This window comes from Dendropsophus ebraccatus, chromosome 9 (genome assembly GCF_027789765.1).
Source record: "Dendropsophus ebraccatus isolate aDenEbr1 chromosome 9, aDenEbr1.pat, whole genome shotgun sequence".
In the NCBI taxonomy this organism is placed as follows: Eukaryota; Metazoa; Chordata; class Amphibia; order Anura; family Hylidae; genus Dendropsophus; species Dendropsophus ebraccatus.
This window is the reverse complement of record NC_091462.1, coordinates 71,374,005-71,396,142: the sequence shown is the minus strand read 5'-3', so window position 1 is coordinate 71,396,142 and position 22,138 is coordinate 71,374,005. Positions and strand designations below refer to the sequence as shown.

The 22,138-nt window shown below is 38.3% G+C and overlaps 1 protein-coding gene across 1 annotated transcript in view; it reads right to left on the bottom strand.

Annotated features, from left to right (window-relative positions):
* The window catches only part of TMEFF2 (transmembrane protein with EGF like and two follistatin like domains 2), a 481,080-nt gene that overhangs the window by 18,823 nt on the left and 440,119 nt on the right, over positions 1 to 22,138 (bottom strand). The window contains exons 8-9 of the mRNA XM_069985346.1: positions 6,949 to 7,072; positions 995 to 1,153 (exon numbers count right to left, since the gene is read on the bottom strand). Of these exons, the coding sequence (XP_069841447.1) occupies positions 995 to 1,153; positions 6,949 to 7,072 (283 nt within the window). The remainder of the gene's footprint in view (positions 1 to 994; positions 1,154 to 6,948; positions 7,073 to 22,138) is intronic.

Below are 22,138 nucleotides of genomic sequence, written 5' to 3'. Positions count from 1 at the left end.
GATACAAAGCAGGGCATTGACAACCCTGCAGATCCCAGCAGACAGGTTGGTGACAGCAGAGGGGCCACTCGATGGATGTTTTAAAGAGAACCAATCAGCACAGTTTTGCGCTATATAGCTATTGTAACAAGTACCCCTACCAAATAAGCAGTTTGTTCCTTCGTAGCTTTACATCCCGGCAAAACAATTTTTATTATGGCGTGCGAGGCAGGAAGAGAACCATGAACTAGGCACTGGGGTGGAGTCTGGCTCAGCCCACTCTAAGGGGGTGATTGGCAGGAAAATAAGCCTGTTTGTGCCTTGCACTGCATCATATAATGTGTCATAGGTTACAATTACCCAAGTTCCTAGACAATATCATGAATTGTTACTTAAGCTATGTGCACACAACGTTTTTCAGCTCCGTTTAAATGACGTCTGTTATTTTGAGGCTAAAATAATGGACGTCATTTAGCTGTCTGGCCTCCCCTGGTGTTTATACATTATTTTAGTTTGGCTTTACTAATTGGCCTTTGGGTGTGGCTTAATTGAAAAGTCCATTGAAATTAATAGTGAAAATAGAGAAAGAACGATGACAAAAGAAAAACTGTGTGAACTACTAATAGAAAATGTCCGCTGTTTGCAAAAGATGTCCGAAAACAATGATCATGTTCATTATTTTGACGTCCGCAGTAAAAACATCTGTTAGTCAATGCATTGTGTGCCTGTGTCCGTCTTCCTATTGACTTCAATGCATTGCCATTGCAGTCAGTTAAAATTGCGGCAAAAACGGACATTGTTTTAAATATCAAATTCAATCAAATCAATTTTGACGTTGTGTGAATATAGCCTTATAGAGAATGAATAGCTATAAAACATTGATCTATTTGCTGTACCATCACTTTTTGGCCAAAAGATGTTTAGAAGTTAAACACTAGACACTGTGGTAGGGATCCTATCTAAAGCTCTGCTTACATATTGACAAATATATTATTACAGACAAAATACTGCTCACCTTGTTATACAAAGAACTACAACGCAGATAATGGCAATCTGAATTGTACCAATCACTGCAGCTATTAAGACATACTGGAAACGTACAGGGCCCGGAACTACGTATAATACATTAAAGTCCTTCTTTTCACACTTTGATCCACTGTATCCTGCATCACATCTAAAAAGAAATATACAATCATTAGGCAATATCATCAAATAGTAACAGTATGTATTAAAGCAGAATAAACACGTTGTGCTAATGCAAACAGATCAATAAATTAATCAAATATACACCTATTCACACCTGATTAAGATAAATCGTCAGCTGTCTTAAAGAAACTTTCAGTAGGTCCATGTTGACCTCTATAAGAGCAGCATCAACTAGGGACACAAACTGACATGTATACTGTATCATGTAATGCAGCTGTTCTATGTTTATAGCCAGGACGATAGGCAGAGAGAAATAGTCCTCCACATAGTTCTTGGTACTCTCCACTGGTCACTGATTGACAGATTTCTGCCTATGCTGTCTATAGTGTCTCTCCTAGATATTAAAAAAGCAGACAGACAAAATCTTGGTTGCAGAAAGGTTTGTGTTTTGCTATTTGCTGCAGTTTTTATACATGTAAGTAAACACTAAAAAAAAAAAAAAAAAAAAAAAAAACATATAGATAACATATAGGCTACTATTAAATAACAAAGTAGTGGGAATAGAAACCCAAAAGAAAAAAGTCTGCGACAAAATTATGAATTTGCAATTCACAATCAAATATTAACTAAAGAAAAAATTGCAAATATCAAATGTATAGAAAAAAATATATACAATTCTTTATTAAATCAATAATTAAATATATAGTACAAACATAGGATAAAAATGCACAGTAGTGTACAACTGGAGAAGGCGGCAGATGTCAGTGAGGTATATATGCATGTATGGGAAAGTATAACTGGACTGGATCCAAAGTTCCAGCTATTTTTACACAACGTATCTTTTTGTAAAAGTACGGCCGTTGTAGAAATCGTCAACAACGGACGTACTTTTAGCGAAATTATACGTTGCCTATTCCTCTATGGGATCCTGGTCGGAGCATATACACGCTCCGGCCGGGATCTCTCGCGGCGCCACAAACAACTGACATGTCAGTTTTCTGCGGCCGCTATTCAGTCAATCACGGCTGCAGAAAACTGTGTCAGTGCACACTATGGAGCGAGCGGAAGTGGAGTGTTCTGATTCGGGCGCGCACGGATGCGCCCGCATCAGAACCCTGCGGCCAAAAAGATCATCTCTTACTGTATGTGAACATGGCCTTAAAGTATAAAATAGAGTGCTAATGGTACTAGCACCCCCTAGTGGAAATTAGTAGTTAGTAACCTCCTATATGTGCTGGGCCGGCAGGTAGGGCAACTGTTATAATATACATGGTGGAAAAAATTAAAGAACTACCATTCCAATGCCCTGCAAAGATGAAACCCAGAGTAAAAAAAAAAAAAAATACAAAGGAGGAACAAACCAGCCAAACACAAAAACAGACTCCTAGGATGAACACCAATTACCACTCTGACATCTTACCCCTTTCCAGCACAAACAGCCCTGTTTGTGCTGAAGGGGGGTAAGATGTCAGAGTGGTAATTGGTGTTTACCCTAGGAGTCTGTATACAGGGGTAATTAAACCGCCCTTTTTACAGCTTTGTTGGTGAGAAGCTGGTAAATGTGGTGAAAAGGCTAAAGACCGTTCAATGTTTAATTTAAAAAAGAAAAAGGGACACAGTAAGTGTTACTCACTTACTAGACTAAAGCTATGAATTGTTAATAAAATGTTAATTCTGCAGGTTCAAACTTTGCTTTGATTTGTAAAGAAGCTTTTATAGCAGTAATAACTTCTATTCATAAAGGCTTTGTTTTCTTCTTTACCACTACAAATCATTAAGAAATGCCAAGATTGTCTGAAAAGATCTTCTGTTTAAAAACATACTGTCCTTGAAACCAAGAAAACAAATATGACGTTGATTGGATGCCAATGGCAACAAAGTTCATATGCATTGTGAGACGTCACCACACATACATATAAGAGGCTGAGATTTTTAGTCTTCCCAAATGTAATCTTACGGAAACAAATGTAGGCATCATAAATCATTTAAGTTAATTTGAACATTTTATTTCCCAGCTGGGACATTGAAGGTGGGAGGGCAAAGGAGACGTGTTTGTTTTTATCTTGCTTGTCATATTTTAATGAAATAATTTCTGTCTCGTTGCATTGTGTTGAGACAAGTAGCTATGTGCAAAATACACATAATAAAAATAAGTTAAATAGAAGAAACTTGGGTCCTGAAGGTAACAACACTTTGCAATGAGATTTAAAGGGGTACTCTGGATATCAAAAATAGTTTTCAAATCAACCTGTATCAGAAAGTTATACAGACTTGTAAATTATTGTAGTATTGATACTATTCTGGACAGTTTGTGTCACGGTCAGAGATGGCTGCAGAGAGCAACATGTAAGACTGGAATAAAAACACCACTTCCTGTAGGACATACAGCAGCTGATAACAACTAGAAGGCTTACCATTTTTAATACAAGTACATTACAGATCTGTATAACTTTCTGACACCAGTTGATTTAAAAATACACCCCTTTAATCTTTAAATGTTTAAAGTTGTGGAACATCATTGAATGAAATGGAATGTGGAACATTTTGTTTATAGTTTTTCACATTGTGTAGAATTGGAAGCAATAGATAAATAATTTCAAAATACTGTTCATTCATTATGTTAAAATTACAACCCTCTAAGTAACCTTGTTAAACTATTAATAATCTAATGATGTCAGATAGAAAAGACATTTAGATTTTTTTTGCTGAGAAGTATTTTCTTCTCAGTCTTAGAAATGATTTTTTTGTAAAATAAAATAATCACTATGGGGGCATTTATCAAAGCTTGCACACCAGTTTTCTGGCATAAAAAAGTTTGCAACTTTTCTGTGTTTAAGATACATATGTTCCTTGTGAGGCAAAGGGATGTGGTTCTAATTTTTACTGTGCATTGTAGCCTCATTTTCCTTTTCAGGTGCTGTTACTAAGCAGAATGGGACCAATGGTGCCTAGTTCTGCAGTCAGTAAATTTACAGCACCTGCTGCATCAATTCCCTGTCTGCTCCTCTACCATTGCTGAGTACAAAGCAGCAATGTACAAACATAGTTCAGTGTTCCCTAAATTACCCACTAAGGCTCTGTTCAAAGAGAAAAGATGTCCGCTTATTCTTTTTAAAATTACGTCCGTTATTACCATATTTTAACTGACCTCAATGAAAAGCATTGAAGTCAACAGGATTACAGCCAACCAAATCACACAGTGTGTTAAATAACGGAAGTTGTTTGCGCGGAAGGGAAAATAAAGAGCATGACAATTATTTGCAAACATCTTTGCAAACAACGTATGTTACTTTTTAGTTGTTCAAGCACATTTTTCTTTTTTTTTTACTGTCCTTTCATAGAGTCCATTTACACAGAAAGATTATCTGACAGATTATCTGTCAAAGATTTGAAGCCAAAGCCAGGAATGGATTTGAAAAGAGGAGAAATCTCAGGCTTTCCTTTATGACCTAATCTCTGTTTATAGTCTGTTTCTGGCTTTGGCTTCAAATCTTTAGCAGATAATCTGTCAGATAATCTTTCTGTGTAAATGAACCCACAGTCTTTACTATTAAAGGGGTTATTCAGCGCTACAAAAACATGGCCACTTTCCCCCTACTGTTGTCTCTAGATTGGGTGGGGTTTTAAAACTCAGTTCCATTGAAATAAATAGAGCTTAATTGCAAACTGCACCTGAACTGGAGACAACAGTAGGGGGAAAAGTGGCCATGTTTTTGTAGCGCTGGATAACCCCTTAAAGTTCAATGGACTTTTTAATTAAAGAAACACCCAAAGGGCAATCAGTCCACCTGAATAACAATAATGTTCCAGCAGCCATCATTGTAATGAGGGGTCCAAAACGTGAAATTAATATTGGACTCAAAATGACAGAGGTCATTTAACCCCATTCATGACCTAAGGTCATTGATGCACGGATGTCCAGGTCAAATTGAAGTAATGCTCATCCTCGTCTTCTAAGAACCATAGCGCTTTTATTTTTATGTACAACAGTCAGAAAGAGATACTGGATAAAGTAAATTACTTTCTATTTAGAGGAAAAGAGAGTTTTCAGCATTCTGTACAGATCACACAGGGTCCCAGAAAAATAAAATGAAACCGCCCTCATCTGGTGCCCAAAGGAGCATCCTGGCACAGGTAAAGAACAGTACAAAACAAGTGGTACCACTCTGTACTGAAGAGACTAGATACTAGACAACCAATCACTACATGCAATTTACTAATACTGGGGTTCACCAGTAAAATGGCCACTTTTTTCGTGGTTCATCTAGTTATTCACATGTGCTGCAGATCAAGACTGCCTGTAGCATTGCATGTAAGTCTGGTCTCAAGTTATCCACCATTGTATGCTGAAAATATTGTAACCTGAGGCTTGCAAGTTAAGGTGTGTCTGTGTGTGTGTGTGTGTGTGTGTGTGTGTGTGTGTGTGTGTGTGTGATAGGGACATAGTAATGTAGACTCTATTAACAGTAATTGAATACAAAGCCAGGGATATGTCTGAAAAGAGGAGAAGCCCCAGTCTTTCCATTATAAATGCTCTTCATTCATGATCGGTTACGGGATTTGTATTCAATTGGAATTAAAGATCTGAATGTTTGAACAAAGTATGTACAGTAGTAAACCACACACAGTTCAGTCTAACTGTAATTAAAGAGAACCAATCACCTAAAATTTACTATCCCTATTATCAAAGATTCTCTCTCCCTAAGTCTATCTATGAAGATACAGACTGCCTTTGCAGTCTGTATCTTATTCTTTACCTAATTTCTCTTCCTCTGTGCAGTAATGCTGGGTGCCGCCATCTTGATGACGTCACGCTGGAACGCACCGCTGGAACGCACGTGACGTCATCAAGATGGCGGCGGCCGGCATTAATGCACCGGAACAAAGGAGCAGGTAAAGTATAAGATACAGATTGCAAATGCAGTCTGTATCTTTATGAAGTCTATTTATGAAGATACAGACTACATTTGCAGTCTGTATCTTATACTTTACCTGCTCCTTTGTTCCGTTGCAGTAATGCCGGCCGCCGCCATCTTGATGACGTCACGTGCGTTCCAGCGGTGCGTTCCAGAGTGACGCCATCAAGATGGCGGCGCCCGGCATTACTGCACCGGAACAAAGGAGCAGGTAAAGTATAAGATACAGACTGCAAATGCAGTCTGTATCTTCATAAATAGACTTCGGAAAGATACAGACTGCCTTTACAGTCTGTATCTTATACTTTACCTGATCCTCTGGTCCGCTACAGCAAGGCCGGCGCCGCTATCTTGATTACGCTACTTGCGTTCCACCGCTGGAACGCAAGTGACGTATTCAAGATGGCGGCGCGCGGCCTTCCTGCACCGAACAAGAGGATCAGGTAAAGTATAAGATACAGACTGCAAAGGCAGTCTGTATCTTAATAAATAGACAAAATGAAGATACAGACTGCCTTTGCAGTCTGTATCTTATACTTTACCTGATCCTCTGGACCGCTACAGCAAGGCCGGCGCCGCCATCTTGATTTAGTCTTTTGCATTCCAACGGTGGAACGCAAGTGACGTCATCAAGATGGTGGTGCCCGGCCTTGCCGCTTTGCATGACGGGAGCTTCCTGTCTCGCGCCGGCTCTTTTGAAAAGAGGCGGCGCGAGATAGGAAAGTAAAAAGTAAATATTTTAAAAACACAGCCAAAAAAGTAATGAATTATATTTACAAATATTAATAAAATAAGTAAATACATCTAATTAGGGAAACAAAATTTTTTATTTTCATCGATGATTGGTTCTCTGTAAGTTGTAGCTGCTAATAGTTTTACTAGGCCTCCACAACTTGGTGCTTCATACCTGCAATAAGGCTCCAGCATGTTATTTGAATGCTCACATTTGCCATGTTTGCAGTATCCTTCATATGCATCTGAACAGGAAATATGCACCCCTCTAGCACTTTCTTCTAATTTATTAGCATTTTCTGTAGGTAAAAAAGAAAGGAGAAAGGAAATGTTAGCAGAAACAACATAATAACATAAAAAGTCCATAATAATTCATGAGGTCACAAGGGAAACCAAGGGAACCTCTAGTCAATTAAGTGCCTCTCTTACCTAATGTTAATGTACATGAGTAGAGAAGAGAGACTTTTCACAAAAATTTGCTTCGGGTTTAGGAAGCGAATTTTGTAAACTTTGCTTCCAAATTTGTAACAAACAAACAAACATTTCAGTTTTGCTTTTGTAAATGAAAAATAGCAAAATTGGAATGAAAATATATAGTATTAAGTTAATATAACACTCTAAGTGGTACCGAACGGTGGTCTTTTGAATCATAAATCCGAACTTTAGGGTGAATAGAGGAAGTTCTTAGCTACCCAAAGCAGGTGGAAGTGTCTAGCCTGTATGGTGCTGTAGATCCAGCACTGCAAAGTGGATAAACTTTCCCTACAGGAATGAATAGGAAATGTACACTGAACTGTCCTTCATTGCTATGGGTAAAGTTGATGCACTTAGCGGTGCTGGTTCTACAACACCATACTGTGCTGTGGGTAGCTCAGACCCTCCTCTACTCACCCTAAACGTTTCATATTTAAACCAAAAAGGTCACTGTTCTGTAATTATTACAGTCATGTGTACATTTCCCATTCACATAGCTCTTATGGTACTGATTTCCTTATTCATTCTTATAGGAGAAAGTTGCTGTGTCTGACGTTGTACACAAACTACAGTAAGTTGTCGGGGAGAGATATAGAGTCAACGTTCATGGTTGACACTGCCGAAATGGTTACAGTCTGTGATCATTGATAAATTTACCAGCAATTGCCCTTTGCTGGTAATTCCCAATTTATCAATGAAATTGTATATTTTGTATATTTGTAGCATATTTTATTTTTAGTTTTGCTATTGTAAATAAAAAATAGCTAAATTAAAATGAAAATATGCTGTATTAACTAAATATAAACTAAAATGACTTGCAGCTTTAGGCTATGTTCACACTGCGTATGATTCCGTCTGTAGTGCGAACCGCGAATATACGCACGTAGTTTTGAGGTTGATGCGTTAGCTTGAAAGTATACGATATACGCCCGCACAGTGCACACTACGTATGAGCTTACGGCCGGATCGTATACGGCGCCGTGAAAAATGAACAAGACCATTGTTTGAGGACGGAAATGTTGAAACTCACGTCCGTGGATTTCCATGCGGTCCCGTACTAAGTAATTATTTCAGCCAAATTGAACTTGATTTTTCGATCCAAAAGGTTCTGTGTGGTTTATGGGGCTGGGCAAAGATTTCCAAGTAAATGACCTGCCTCAGATCGCTTCGAATCAAGCTAGGGAAGCATAACTGTACTACGGGTGTATGTTCGCGGTTCCTACGCATCTGGCCGCATGTCTATTTTTCCCACGCCCTTAGTTTCAGCCGCACATGTAGGGCGGCGCACAATCTACGGACGGAATCATACGCAGTGTGAACATAGCCTAAATGTAATGGGATCCCGTCTAATGCATTAAACTGCCAGCCATTTTAGCTTATATTTACCAAAAACAGTATATTTTCATTCCAATTTTGCTGTTTTTCATTTATAAAAGTAAAATTAGCAAAGCTAATTTCTAGTGCTTCACTCCTCTCTATTCATAAGTCTACTGTCGGGAGGACACTGAACAATAATGATGTACCTGTACAAGTAGAAATCTAATGTTCTTCAAAACGAACATTTCCGCCCATCTGCAGTTCAGATCACCACCAAATCTACCAACATAATTGAAGTTTTTTTTTATACAAAGGAATGGCTAATATTTCTCCAAGTCAATATACAGGACTTGTCAACAACTACTGGAAATATTTAGATTTAGTTATTGCTGCACAAGGGGGTTATACATAGCACTGAAAGGTTCACTTAATTTTTCCAGTCACAGGTATATAATATAAATCATTTTCCTCAATAAAATAAATGACCAAATGTGTTTTCTAAGCATCCACAATGTTACACTTCTAGGTAATAGACTGTAATAACACAATACTGTCAAATTGTGATTTGGTGTTTATTGCAAAAATACCATTAAATGCTGTGATTTGGTGAGAATCACACTAAAGATTCTATCTGACTGCAATCTATCTATCTATCTATCTATCTATCTATCTATCTATCTATCTATCTATCTATTACAGATATGGCCCCAGAAGCACTAAAATTGTTGATACCTCTGCAGTACAGCCTATGATGGGGCACATTATAATAATCAGCTACTGCATCAATGGTTGCCTTTTGACAGTAAAATAGGAATTGTATGTAGCCAGAATACACGTGAGTGCATGAGGATTGCCTGCATATCCATCAATTCCTAATATTTAGTATTTTACTGCAGTACGGATGTGCATCTGTCTGCAAAGCTTTCGTAGTTGCATGCACCTCTTCATTCCTGATGATTTGTGCCGCAAATACGGGCTGCACAAAGGATTACCTGTTTTTCATTTTTTTGTGCTGCACGGATCACGGTGCCAACACACATCCGTAACACATAGGGATATGTATATGGGGCCATAGAAATTAATGAGTCTGCATTCTGTTTGCATTATGGGGCACCCGGAGGGAGATCCACTACCATAGCAATTCACTACCATAGCAACCCAGACACTGCTCAATGCGTCTGGGCTGCTATGGGATATAACGATCAGGCCCCTGCACTGAGGCAGGGACCTGATGGTTTGAATGAGCTGTCAGTGTTCTGACAGCTCATTTACTCTATAATACATTACAGCCCACATCATGTGCTGTAATGTATTATATATGTACCAGCAAAACACACACAAATACATAAATAAACAAATAAATACACAAATAAATAATAAATTAAATAAATAAATATAAATAAATACATATACACAATATATACACATTCCCCATCCCCCTTTACAAATGATCCCCTATAAATGAGATACATATATTTGGTCTGTAATGACCCCATCTATTCACCTGTTACATAAATTATACTGCCCTATTAACGATGCAAAAAAAAAACTAATCAAAATGACATATTTCTGTTTATCCCATCCCCTAAAAAATATAGAAAAAAGCCCCAAAATGTCCCATGTACTCAAAAGGTGTACCCCTGAAAACGTCAACTTATGCCACAAAAAAAAAGCCCTCACATAACTCCATTGGTGAAAAAATAAAAATATTACTGCTCTTACAATATGCAAGACACAGACAGTATTTATAGTATAAATGCCATAAACTATAACAAAAGCTGTAATCATATCGACCTGACGAATAAAGATAACATGTCATATGTAATGTATAGTATACGGCATACATAAAAATGGTAAAAAACAGCTGCTAAATAGTTTTTTACTCATACCACCTCATAAAATTTTTTATTAAAAATGATCAGGGAGTCACATGTCCCCCAGAATGGTACCGATGGAAACATCAACTTGTCCTACACAAATATTTTGGCACCGCAAGGCCTCTATGATATGATATAATGGTTAAAAAAAATAAAAAAGGCCCCAGAATTCACCAAGTCTCTGTCATGTCTGTGGCCTGTGGTTGAGTCAGGTGACGCACTGTGGCAGCATATGGGGGATTTCTAGAAACATTGGATAAAGAGGAATCAATAGTGAGTGGCATTTCTCAGTTAGTGTTTGCTGTATTAGGCTATGTTCACACAACGTTTTTTTCAGCTCCGTTTAAAAATGACGACCGTTATTTTGAGTCTAAAATAACGGCCGTTTTTAGAATCCTGGCATCCCCTTAGTGCAATGACGGGTGTTTGCACATTATTTTAGTTTGGGGTTACTAATTGCCCTTTTGGATGCGGCTTAATTAAAAAATCCATTGAATTTAATAGTAAAAACGAAGAAAGAACGGTGACAAAAGAAAAATTGTGTGTGAACAACTAATAAAAAATGTCCACCATTTGCAAAAAACGTCCGAAAATAATGTTCATGTTCATTATTTTGACGTCCGCGGCAAAAACGTACGTTTTTGAATGAATTGTGTGCATTGGATGTATGTCTTCCCATTGACTACAATGCAATGGCATTGCAGTCAGTTAAATTGCGGCGAAAACTGACGTGTTTTTAAATAGCGAAATTGGGCGTTTTTTCTCCATTTTTGACGTTGTGTGAACATAGCCTTAGAGGAAAAAAATGGATTAAAATATGTGCAAAAAAAATAAAAAATTTAAATGACAAAGAACTACTAAGTGTCAACCAAAGTATACCATAAACATAAAGAGGAATATGTCATGAAAAAATAATCTCAGAATAACTGCGATAGTTAAAAGCACCGCAGAGTTATCACTACATAAAGAGAGACAGGCCAGATTTGAAAAATAGGCCCTGGGCGTTAAGGCCAAAACAGGCTACAGAGGAAAGAGGTTAACGGGGAACTCTGCATATGGAAAATTATTTTCTGCTGAAAATACATTGAACGTTATATAGATGTCTCTATATGATGTATTAACATGTCTCAGCAGATCTGCTGCACTGGAAGTAAATTAACATTTAGGGAGTGAAGAAAACTGTCCTCTGTTTTTTTTTGTTTTTTTTTTTTTTGCAGGCGACAGAGATCATGTGACCACTGTCTCGCAATGAGTTTCTTTGCTGAGTACAGACTGAGGATGCATGGGTTGGGAGAAAGAGGACGTTCTCAGTAAACTGGAAAACTGAATTAGAGAAGCAGGACTACTGAAAAACCACATGAAGAGTGTTGGGGGGGAAAATAAGAACCTTGCAATGTTTGGAAGTTTTTTCCTTTTTTTTATCAAGGCTGCCCAAAGTTACTCTTTAGGGTATAAACCCAAACACCGTATAAGCAGCGTATTTACTGCTGCGATACGTAGCAAATACGCAGCAAACACGCAGCAAATACGCAGCAAAAACGCAGCAGATTATATCTAAATAACTGAACACAGCATCAAATCTGTACCAACAAATCTGCTGCGTATTTGCTGCGTATTTGTTGCGTATCTGCTGTGTATACGGTGTGTGGGTTTGTACCCTTAAAGACACAGCTGCATTACACACTGCAGGTTAGGCTGGTAACATCTACATATTTCTTTCTAATGTTTTGACTGCATGGTTCCCATTTGTTCATCTTCTCTTATCCCCTAGGATGCCCATTATTACTTTGGATCTATGCCCCACTGGTCACTAAGCTATCTATTTTTTCCCAATATCTCTTCTATTTTTAAAAATGTCCAAACCCCATCATAAATCTACCACAGCATCATTGTGGGTATGGTGAATTTGAGATGTTGACAGTGTTAGATTTGTGCCAGACGTATTTGCTTGAGCGAACGCCAGAAATCCTTGTCCTGATCCCTTCTGACCAAGAAACCTTTTCCCCACATTGCAAAGGTGTCAGTCTCATGTTTTTTTTTTATCAATCTAAGCTGTTCTTTCATATAATTCCTTTTTTTTTTTTTTTTTAAATAATGGTGCCTTCCTTTCACCGTCCTTTATAGGGCTGTGTTATGTAAAGCTTTTGATATGATTGACTTCACTCTCAGCTACAGAACTCTGTTGCTGCTTCAAAGTAATTGTTAGCCTCTCGGTGATCCTCTCAACACTCCCACATGTTTGAGCGCAGAGTTTTGGGAGACAGTATAGCTGATCTGATGTCGCTTTCACTTCTAAGTTACTGAATCAACAATGTCTGATTGACAATCTAAACAATTGGATATCTGATTCTCTTTTCCTAATTTGTGTAGTTAAGAAATAACAAGAGAAGTCACTTTGCAATATAAACCTCATTTCTCTTGTGAATTGTTCTCCGGCTCCGGACATGCAGCCAATATTGTAAACAATAGACATTTCCATTCTGGTTGCCATGCCTATGTCCAGTGAAATGTATATATCTTCTCCTGTAATTGATTTACTTTGTGTAGGGGAAAAAAACAGGCGGGAAAAAGTGCATGCTTATAAAACTTTATAATGTGACAATTGTTTTGTATATATTGTAAATTTTGTATATTATACACATACTAGAAAAGTAATAAATTGTATCTAGAGCTATACATATATACATAGATTCCAGGTTGTAGCTATGGCAACCAGAAAGAACTAGCAACTGGAAAACAGTGTGATATAAAAAATAAGGTTGATCTTACAGTTTTATTAAAATATAGAATTCCTTTAACAAAAGATCATCTTCATAGTTGTCCTTCAGAGTCTGTCTCTTCAGAAATCCAGTCATTGGACTAATTTCTTTTTTAAGGCATAACACATTTTGTATATACTACGTATATAATAATAGATAAAAGAACTCTAAAAACAACATATACAGTACAGACCAAAAGTTTGGACACACCTTCTCATTCAAAGAGATTTCTGTATTTTCATGACTATGAAAATTGTAGATTCACACTGAAGGCATCAAAACTATGAATTAACACATGTGGATTTATATACTTAACAAAAAAGTGTGAAACAACTGACAATATGTCTTATATTCTAGGTTCTTCAAAGTAGCCGCCTTTTGCTTTTATTACTTCTTTGCACACTCTCAGCACTCTCACTACTTCAAGCGGTAGTCACCGGAAATGGTTTTCACTTTACAGGTATGCCTTGTCAGGTGTGATTTCTTGCCTTATAAATGGTGTTGGGACCATCAGTTGTGTTGTGCCGAAGTCAGGTGGATACACAGCTGATACTTCTACTAAATAGACTGTTAGAATATGAATTATGGCAAGAATAAAGCAGCTAAGTAAAGAAAAACAAGTGCCCATCATTACTTTAAGAAATGAAGGTCAGTCTGTCCGAAAAATTGGGAAAATTTGAAAGTGTCCCCAAGTGCAGTTGCAAAAACCATCAAGCGCTGCGAAGAAACTGGCTGACATGAGGACCGCCCCAGGTAAGGAAGACCAAGAGTCGCCTCTGCTGAGGAGAAGTTCATCCGAGTCACCAGCCTCAGAAATCGCTGGTTAACAGCAGCTCAGATTAGAGATCAGGTCAATGACACACAGAGTTCTAGCAGCAGACACATCTCTACAACAACTGGTAAGAGGAGACTCTGTGCAGCAGGCCGTCATGGTAAAATAGCTGCTAGGAAACCACTTCTGGGGACAGGAAACACGCAGAAGAGACTTTTTTAGGCTAAAGAACACAAGGAATGGGCATTAGACCAGTGGAAATCTGTGCTTTGGTCTGATGAGTCCAATTTTGAGACTCCTGGTTCCAACCACTTTGTCTTTGTGCGACCCAGAAAAGGTGAACGGAGGGACTCTACATGCCTGGTTGCTACTGTGAAGCATGGAGGAGGAGGTGTGATAGTGTGGGGGTGCTTTGCTGGTAACACTGTTGGGGATTTATTCAAAATTGAAGGCATACTGAACCACCATGGCTACCACAGCATCTTGCAGCAGCATGCTATTACATGCGGTTTGCTTTTAGTTGGACCATCATTTATTTTTCAACAGAACAATGACCCCAAACACACCTCCAGGCTGTGTAAGGGCTATTTGACCAAGAAGGAGAGTGATGTGGGGGCTACTAGATGGTTTTAGGTGAGCTGGACCACAGAGTGAAGGAAAGAGGGCCAACAAGTGCTAAGCATCTCTGGGAACTCCTTCAAGACTGTTGGAAGATCTCAGGAAGATCTCATCAAGAGAATACCAAGAGTGCAAAGCAGTAATCAAAGCAAAAGTTGGCTACTATGAAGAACCTAGAATATAAGACATATTTTCAGTTGTTTCACACTCTTTAAGTATATAATTCCACATGTGTAATTTCATATTTTTGATGCCTTTAGTGTGAATCTACAATTTTCAAAGTCATGAAAATACTGAAAATTCTTTGAATGAGAAGGTGTGTCCAAACTTTTGGTCTGTACTGTACATATATATATATTGTAACTTTTATGCAACTTTCCTAAGGATAAGAACTGATCATCCACATCAGTTGTTGTCTATTAGATTTCAATCAAAAATTCTGACTGTTGCCGAAAGGAATTAAGGATAGACTATTTTTCAAAGACACAAAATCATTTGTAGGACTTTCAAAAATCTAAAACTCTACCAACCTTTCAATGAGGTAAATCAGATCATTAAATTTTATTCCCTTTTTTCTCTTGGCAGCATGTTCATCTTTTATATTTCTTAGGATGTCCAATGTTACTTTGGATCCTTGTCCCACTGGTCACTGAGCTTTACTTTCCTTTTATTTTTAAAACTGAAAAGTCCAATACAGAAGTTCCCCATAGACTGCAGCCTGGTACACGCTGTATAGTAACGTTTTTAGAGATTTCTAATGGCTGACTAGTGATTTAAGCATCTTCATAGATGATGACATTTTTTTGGATATTTCCAAACAATACCAGCAATACCAGCAAATTTCCAAACAATACCAGCAAAAGTAAATCACATGGTGCATAGCTCAAACACTAGGGAAAATCCATCCACAATCAAAAAAAGGGAAAGAAAATAGAAGCAGCACTTCAATCCTCTGAAAAACTTTGACAGTAGTTTTCTTCCTCCCTCTTTGGTTTCAGCCATGTTTCAACCCCTCTATGGCCTCTTTTCAAGCAACAAAGCAGTATGTGTATCAATATGTAAATAGTATCACATGATTACAATGCAGTTCATTATTAGTAATATAATTTAGTTACATCTGTAGACCATGTGCATATCAATAGTGAAAATACAGTAAGCAAAAATATAAAAGGGATCAAGTTGTATATACAATTATATTTTTATTATAACTATATCTCATATGCCTTCTTTTACTATATATCACAATATTCACACTGGTATGGTCAACTCTCATCTTCAATGTATATCAATATGTCACTGGCACTACAAACAAGATGTCCATCCATATAATAAGAAACCTTTAGAAACTTGTGAATTGTGAAACAGACTTTGGCCTGTGCACCTGTTAACTTGCTATAAAGATATCTCACAAGATTGGGTGAGTGCTGTGCATCCTTCTTTATGTATATGAAAAGAGTCATGTGCTTGTCAATGTTTGTAAACAGACCAAGAGCACATACCAGAACCATTATTATTTTTGTCAGGTGATCTATATGCTTGAATGGAGGATGTTATACTTGCCATTTATATATATTGCACCTCCTTTCCAATTTGCTTCCAAGAGGCTTCCTTCTACCCCTCCACCTATACAGACTAGCCATACCACAGGACTGGGTGTAATAGGGAGGGTGGGACTTTCTCCTACAACACCAAGGTGGGCAATGGTGTGCTTCCTCCCACCACTGCCTATATACCCATCAAGCCTTGTTTATCATGTGACCCTTCCCTATTCTACCCTATAAACCCCTTCCTGCTTGCTTTTCTCTTAAGCTCAGCCTAGTGCAGCCTGGTTCCACCTGCACTCAAACCATTGCATAGTGAGTAAAGCCATACTAAACTATGGCTGGGCTTCCGCTCAATCACTTTCCACCCAGTGTTTTCATGCGATGCTGCCTGTTTAGTGTTTTGCTGGAAGTACATTGAATTTGTATCTTTAAAATTCGAATCCTTAAAGAGGTTGGCCACTTTATAGTAAAATTGTTCAGTGTACAGTATTAGTAAGTGTACTCACTGTATATACTGACAGCTGCTTCCTGAGTACCTCATGGGGCTAACATCAGACTCCCCTCCTCCAGGCTGTGCTGCCCTGTGGTGATTCTAGCCATAAGATAATAATAATAATAATAATAATAATAATAATAATATTTATTTATTTGTATAGTGCCAACAGATTCCGCAGCACAAAATGGACAGCATGGAATGGAGACCATGGAGGAGCATACAACCATGCCCAGCCCTCAGTGTCTTCCATAGGCATATATAGGCTTATTGGTGGACACTGAGGGCTGGGCATGGTCACATGCTCCTCCATGATGGCTATTTTATTGAGTCACCACAGCCTGGGGGAGGGGAGTCTGATGTTAGCTCTATGGGGCACACAGGGAGCTGCTGTCAGTAAGTGCAGTGAGAACAGTAACTAATATTGTACACTGAACTATTTTACTACAAAGTGGCCAACCCCTTTAAATAAATTCAAAGAAACATACACAACAGGGTTGGCTGATCTGTTCGTGGACAGCTGAAGTCCAGTAAAGCAACAGTAGTAACAAGCAGCAGCTTTAACTGTGGCTCATTGTGATGGGACCTCTGTAGGAGACCACCTCTATGAGGTATGAAATCCCCAATTATGCCATATAGACAGGGCTTGTCTTCAAGAAACCCTAATTCAGTTTAACTATTTTACTTTCAATCACTTCATGAAATAAATTTTTTAAAAAATGTGTTTGAAAAATAGGTTGTAAGCTTTACAACTAATGGTAGATTAGTAAGCAGGGCTTTATATAAGTGTAGACATCCACTATTTTTAGTATATTACCTCATATATTGCTAAAAGGTTGACCATAGAAGGTAGTTTCATAATTACGCCTTAAGTATGAAGAGACCTTCTTCTGACATTGAACATAGATCTGAGCAGAATATGTTAGGACTCTAGGGTTTTCTGAGCTACTATTGTATACATACATGGAACATACAGGGCTATTTATATGCAATGTACATGCACAGTTTAGAGGAATAAGACCAAATGTGTGTTTCACGTCATTTGCTTTAATTTATGTCCTTCCTTTAGCTTTTACTTTATAAATATTGTGGACAGGTGGAATAAAATATTCAGAATATTATGGAATATTTATTTGTAGGACACACAATACATGGTCTCCCTTTTAGCACAAGCAGTGTCATGTCCTACATAATTTCACATCCCAGCAGAACTATTCCCCGGTGACTTGAAATGCTGTATCTGGCAGAAGTAGAAAACCAGTCATGTTAATAGAATCTGCCAGGTGATATCTGCAACAAGATAGCTGTAGTTTGCTTCAAGGCACAAAACAGGATGACAAAAAAGTGACAGACATTTATATGGTGTAACCAATTAGGAGAACTTATTTGTGCTTGGTATGACAGCAGTGAGCTGCAGCAGTGCAAATACAGATAGCAGAATTCTATTATTTTCATATTGGGCTGTGTTCACATCAGGTTGTTGGTTTATACATACAGTAGTTTATATGCCAGTTTTTACATCCCAGTGCATATATCACATGTAGCCATAAAAAAATGACTGACTTGTGTTCTACCTTTGTAACATACATCCAGAGAGTGCAGGTATTCCTTGTTATGTTGTATTAAAGGGGTTGTCCAGTGGACATCTTTTTCTTTCAAATCAACTGGCATCAGAAAAGATTTGTAATTTGCTTCTATGAAAAAATCTCAAGTCTTTCCATACTTATTAGCTACTATATGTCCTGCAGGAAATGTTTTATTTTCAGTCTGACACAGTGCTCTCTGCTGACATCTCTGGCCGAGACAGGAACTGTCCAGAGAAGGAGGGGTTTTCTATGGGGATTCATATAAAACCGAGAACTGAGTTCCTGTCTCGGCCAGACATGTCAGCAGAGAGCACTGTGTCAGACTGAAAATAAAACATTTCCTGCATGACATATAGTAGCTAATAAGTATGGGAATACCTGAGAATTTGTAATAGAAGTAAATTACAAATCTATATAACTTTCTGACAAGAGTTGATTTGAAAGAAAAAGATTTTCGCAGGACAACCCCTTTAAATAGCCAACTAATTTTTTCACTGCAGAGACATCCCACAGAGAAATAGGAATAGGCTGGCCTTGGTGGAGTGAGACCTGTGCGGTCCTATACAATACTTGTAATGTATAATATGGCACTGCTACTTAGGCCCTTAGGCTTTTTTTTTTGCAGTGTATAGTAATGCCCTGTATAAAATTGGTAGTTGAATTACTATATGCAAATGTTACCTGGTCAATATATAGTACTGCTAATTCAATACCATCAGGTATGTAGCTGTCGAATCGGTAATATTGTATATGCACAATTTGGTAGATTGGGGGCATGAGAAAGAAGGCACTGCATAGGGCATCATCAAGTATAAGACCACTCTTCCTGTAGTACAAGTTCCTGAATTTTTTTGAGTCGTCCAGACATACCAGTCGTCCAGACATACTAAAAACAAATAAGTCCAATGGCACCATGGGCCCTAGATCCAGTAGGCCAGTATAGTAGTGGATGAATGCTAGAACACCGGCAATCACAAATGCCAGTATGTAGACATGAATAAAGAAGGTGCTGATAATCCAACAAAGAAGGCTTGTCGCCTCCGGAGATTGAACCTTTTTTTCTCCAGGCGGAGGCAGTGCCCCCTTGTCCTTTGAGGGGGTTTTACCTGGAACATCTTTTCCCCATATTTCTTGTAGGGGCCATTTATATATTTAAATAAGTTAATCATATCTCCTCTTATACGTCTCTTCTCAAGACTAAACAAATGTAATTCTTTTAATCTCTCCTCATAACTAAGATGCTCTATTCCCCTTATTAGTTTAGTGGCCCGTCTTTGTACCCTCTCCAGCTCTAGAACATCCTTTTTATGAATCGGCTTCCCAAACCGGACAGCATACTCCAGATGAGGCCGCACCAAAGCTTTATAAAGCAGTAATATTATATCACTGTCCCGAGAGTCCATACCTGTTTTAATGCATGACAATATCCTGCTGGCTTTAGAAGCAGCTGACTGACATTGTGTGCTGTTCTGTAGTTTATTATCTACAAGTACACCCAGATCCTTCTCCATCAGTGACTCCCCCAGAGTAACTCCCCCAGGACATATGATGCATGCGGGTTATTAGTGACATCTGTGACATGTCAAAAAGGTTTCAAAATTACATGTATGCATTAATATACTACTGCACACCCCATTGTCACTTCTCTGGTTCACCACACCTACATTGCAGGCAATTCAGACCAATACAGTAGTGTGCTGTACTCAGTTCCGAGCAAGCATTCATTTGAAGGGCTGTCAAATGTAATACGCCACATTTCCCTGCATATGCTGAAGTATAGGGCAGGTGACATCTTTTTTCGATAACAGCTGATTTCTGATGGTTTCTAAAGTGACACTCATACCAATAATTCCTAAAACAGGTCCAGTTAAAATAATTTAGAATGAAGTAGTCTTTCTGGGTTAGCCCCTTTAGGTAGTAATTCCGATAGTATTAAAAATACCAGCAGTTAATATCCAGAGTAACCACTGTGGACAGCATGAACAGCAGCTAGACAGGCTGGAAGTGACTCAATAAGGTCCTGGTAGGTGGTCACAGGTGTCTGGTGCTACGATGACTGCAGTGCATTCCACAGCTGTTGTAAGGTGGGTGGGGAGGATACACAGAGCAAATATGATGATTGGGACGTCCAACAAATGCTCAACTTAATTAACGTTTGTGGAATTGGAGGGCCAGGGTAGTAGTTGGAGGTCCATTCTGTCCATTTGACATGTTGCATTATCTGGCTGGAAGACCACATCCACCCCATGGACGACAATTAGCACATATGAGTACATGTGATCTGCAAGGATGGATTCATATCAAATCAGTTGAGAGTGCCTTTCACATTGATGAGTGGGCCAAGAAAATCCACAGAAACATCCCTTTTAGATTATAACACTTAGGTCACCAGCTTGTTCTTCTAGCAATGGTTGAAGGGTATTTTTTATTTGATGTTTCTCACCTGACACACCAACTTCCATCTGTTTCATGAAGCAGAAAATGTGTCTTATTGGAAAAGACATTCCTTTGTCAATCAGTGGAGGTCCAATTTGGATATTGCTGTGAAAATTTAAGCCCTTTTTGCCGATGCAACTACATTAGTGGAGGTGCAGTGACCATCAGCCTGCTTTGGAGCCCCATAAACAACACAGTGAACACAGTGATTTGCTGAACATGTCTTCCCCTGGTGCATTCAGGCAGTGAACTGCTTCACATTAGTATGTCTGGTTCCACTTACGTACCCTAGTAATTGATGTTTACCTGGTACTATTTGATCACCTATAATATACTTTCCACACAGCAGCCTGTGGACAGTGTATAAACCGCAGAGTTTTAGAAACACTGCAACCCTTGGCCTGAAAGGCAACAATCATCTCCTTTTTGCAACTCTGATATATCGTCCAGCTCATGACGTGACCTTTTTCAAGAGCTAAAAGGTAGGAAGTGATTGTGTAGAAAATATGCTACTAGGAGACTAAAAGATATAATAAAATTTGCACTAATTTGTGAGTGCATCAAGGCACACTGCTTTTTTGTATGTGACCATGGCTTTAATGTACAGATATAGTAGATAGCTGCACAATAATGATGGAGCAGCAGGTGAAATATATAAAAGCTAAGATTGTTTCTGAGAATTTTATATTGAATAGGAAATAGTACAAATCGCTAATAAATTTTGGAAAACATCTAAGCTGTGAATTATTTCAATAAGGCATGTTGCCTTGTGCTTGCACAGAGAGATTGCTTGGCTTAAACCTCAAGTAAGTCTAGGGATTATTATTGTAGAGATTTATGAAAGAACAGTAAAATCTTGTAAATTCAAACCTTGATAATTTGCAGTGTACCTAAAAATAATCTTAATTCTCAAATTGGACAATAATTTAATCTTTTTAGTAGGACAATGTGGGGACAACTTTAGAGTTAAAGGGGTGTAGTCATCTCAACTAACATAGTTTAACTTGTAGAGCTTGTCCAAATAATTACATTTGCAAAAACCTTCATTTAGCAAACCTTCTCCTGATATGCCTGCTGATTTTCTCCTATTGTTGACAGCATGTTACCTTGGTTACCAACTATCACTCTGCTCTAAAAGCAGTGGTCTGGCTGGCATATATAAAGCTATCACTGTACACAAATTTATAGATAACAATTTTTGCAAAGTTTACAACAAACTCGGTCTAGGATTGGTGCCAGACAATTTATTACACACACACACACACACATACACACACACACACACAGGGTATGCTCCCCTGTCCATGCTTCCTCCTATTGATCACCTGTGTCCCAGTTGATCGCAGCTGCCTCCAGCCTTCTCAGCCAATCACTGACTGAGATGGAACAGCATTGTGGCCAGTGAGTGGCTGAGCAGGCTCTCACTCTCACTTCAGTCAGGAAGTGGCTGTAATCAGCAGAGGACACCGTGGGAGTATGGAAAGATAAA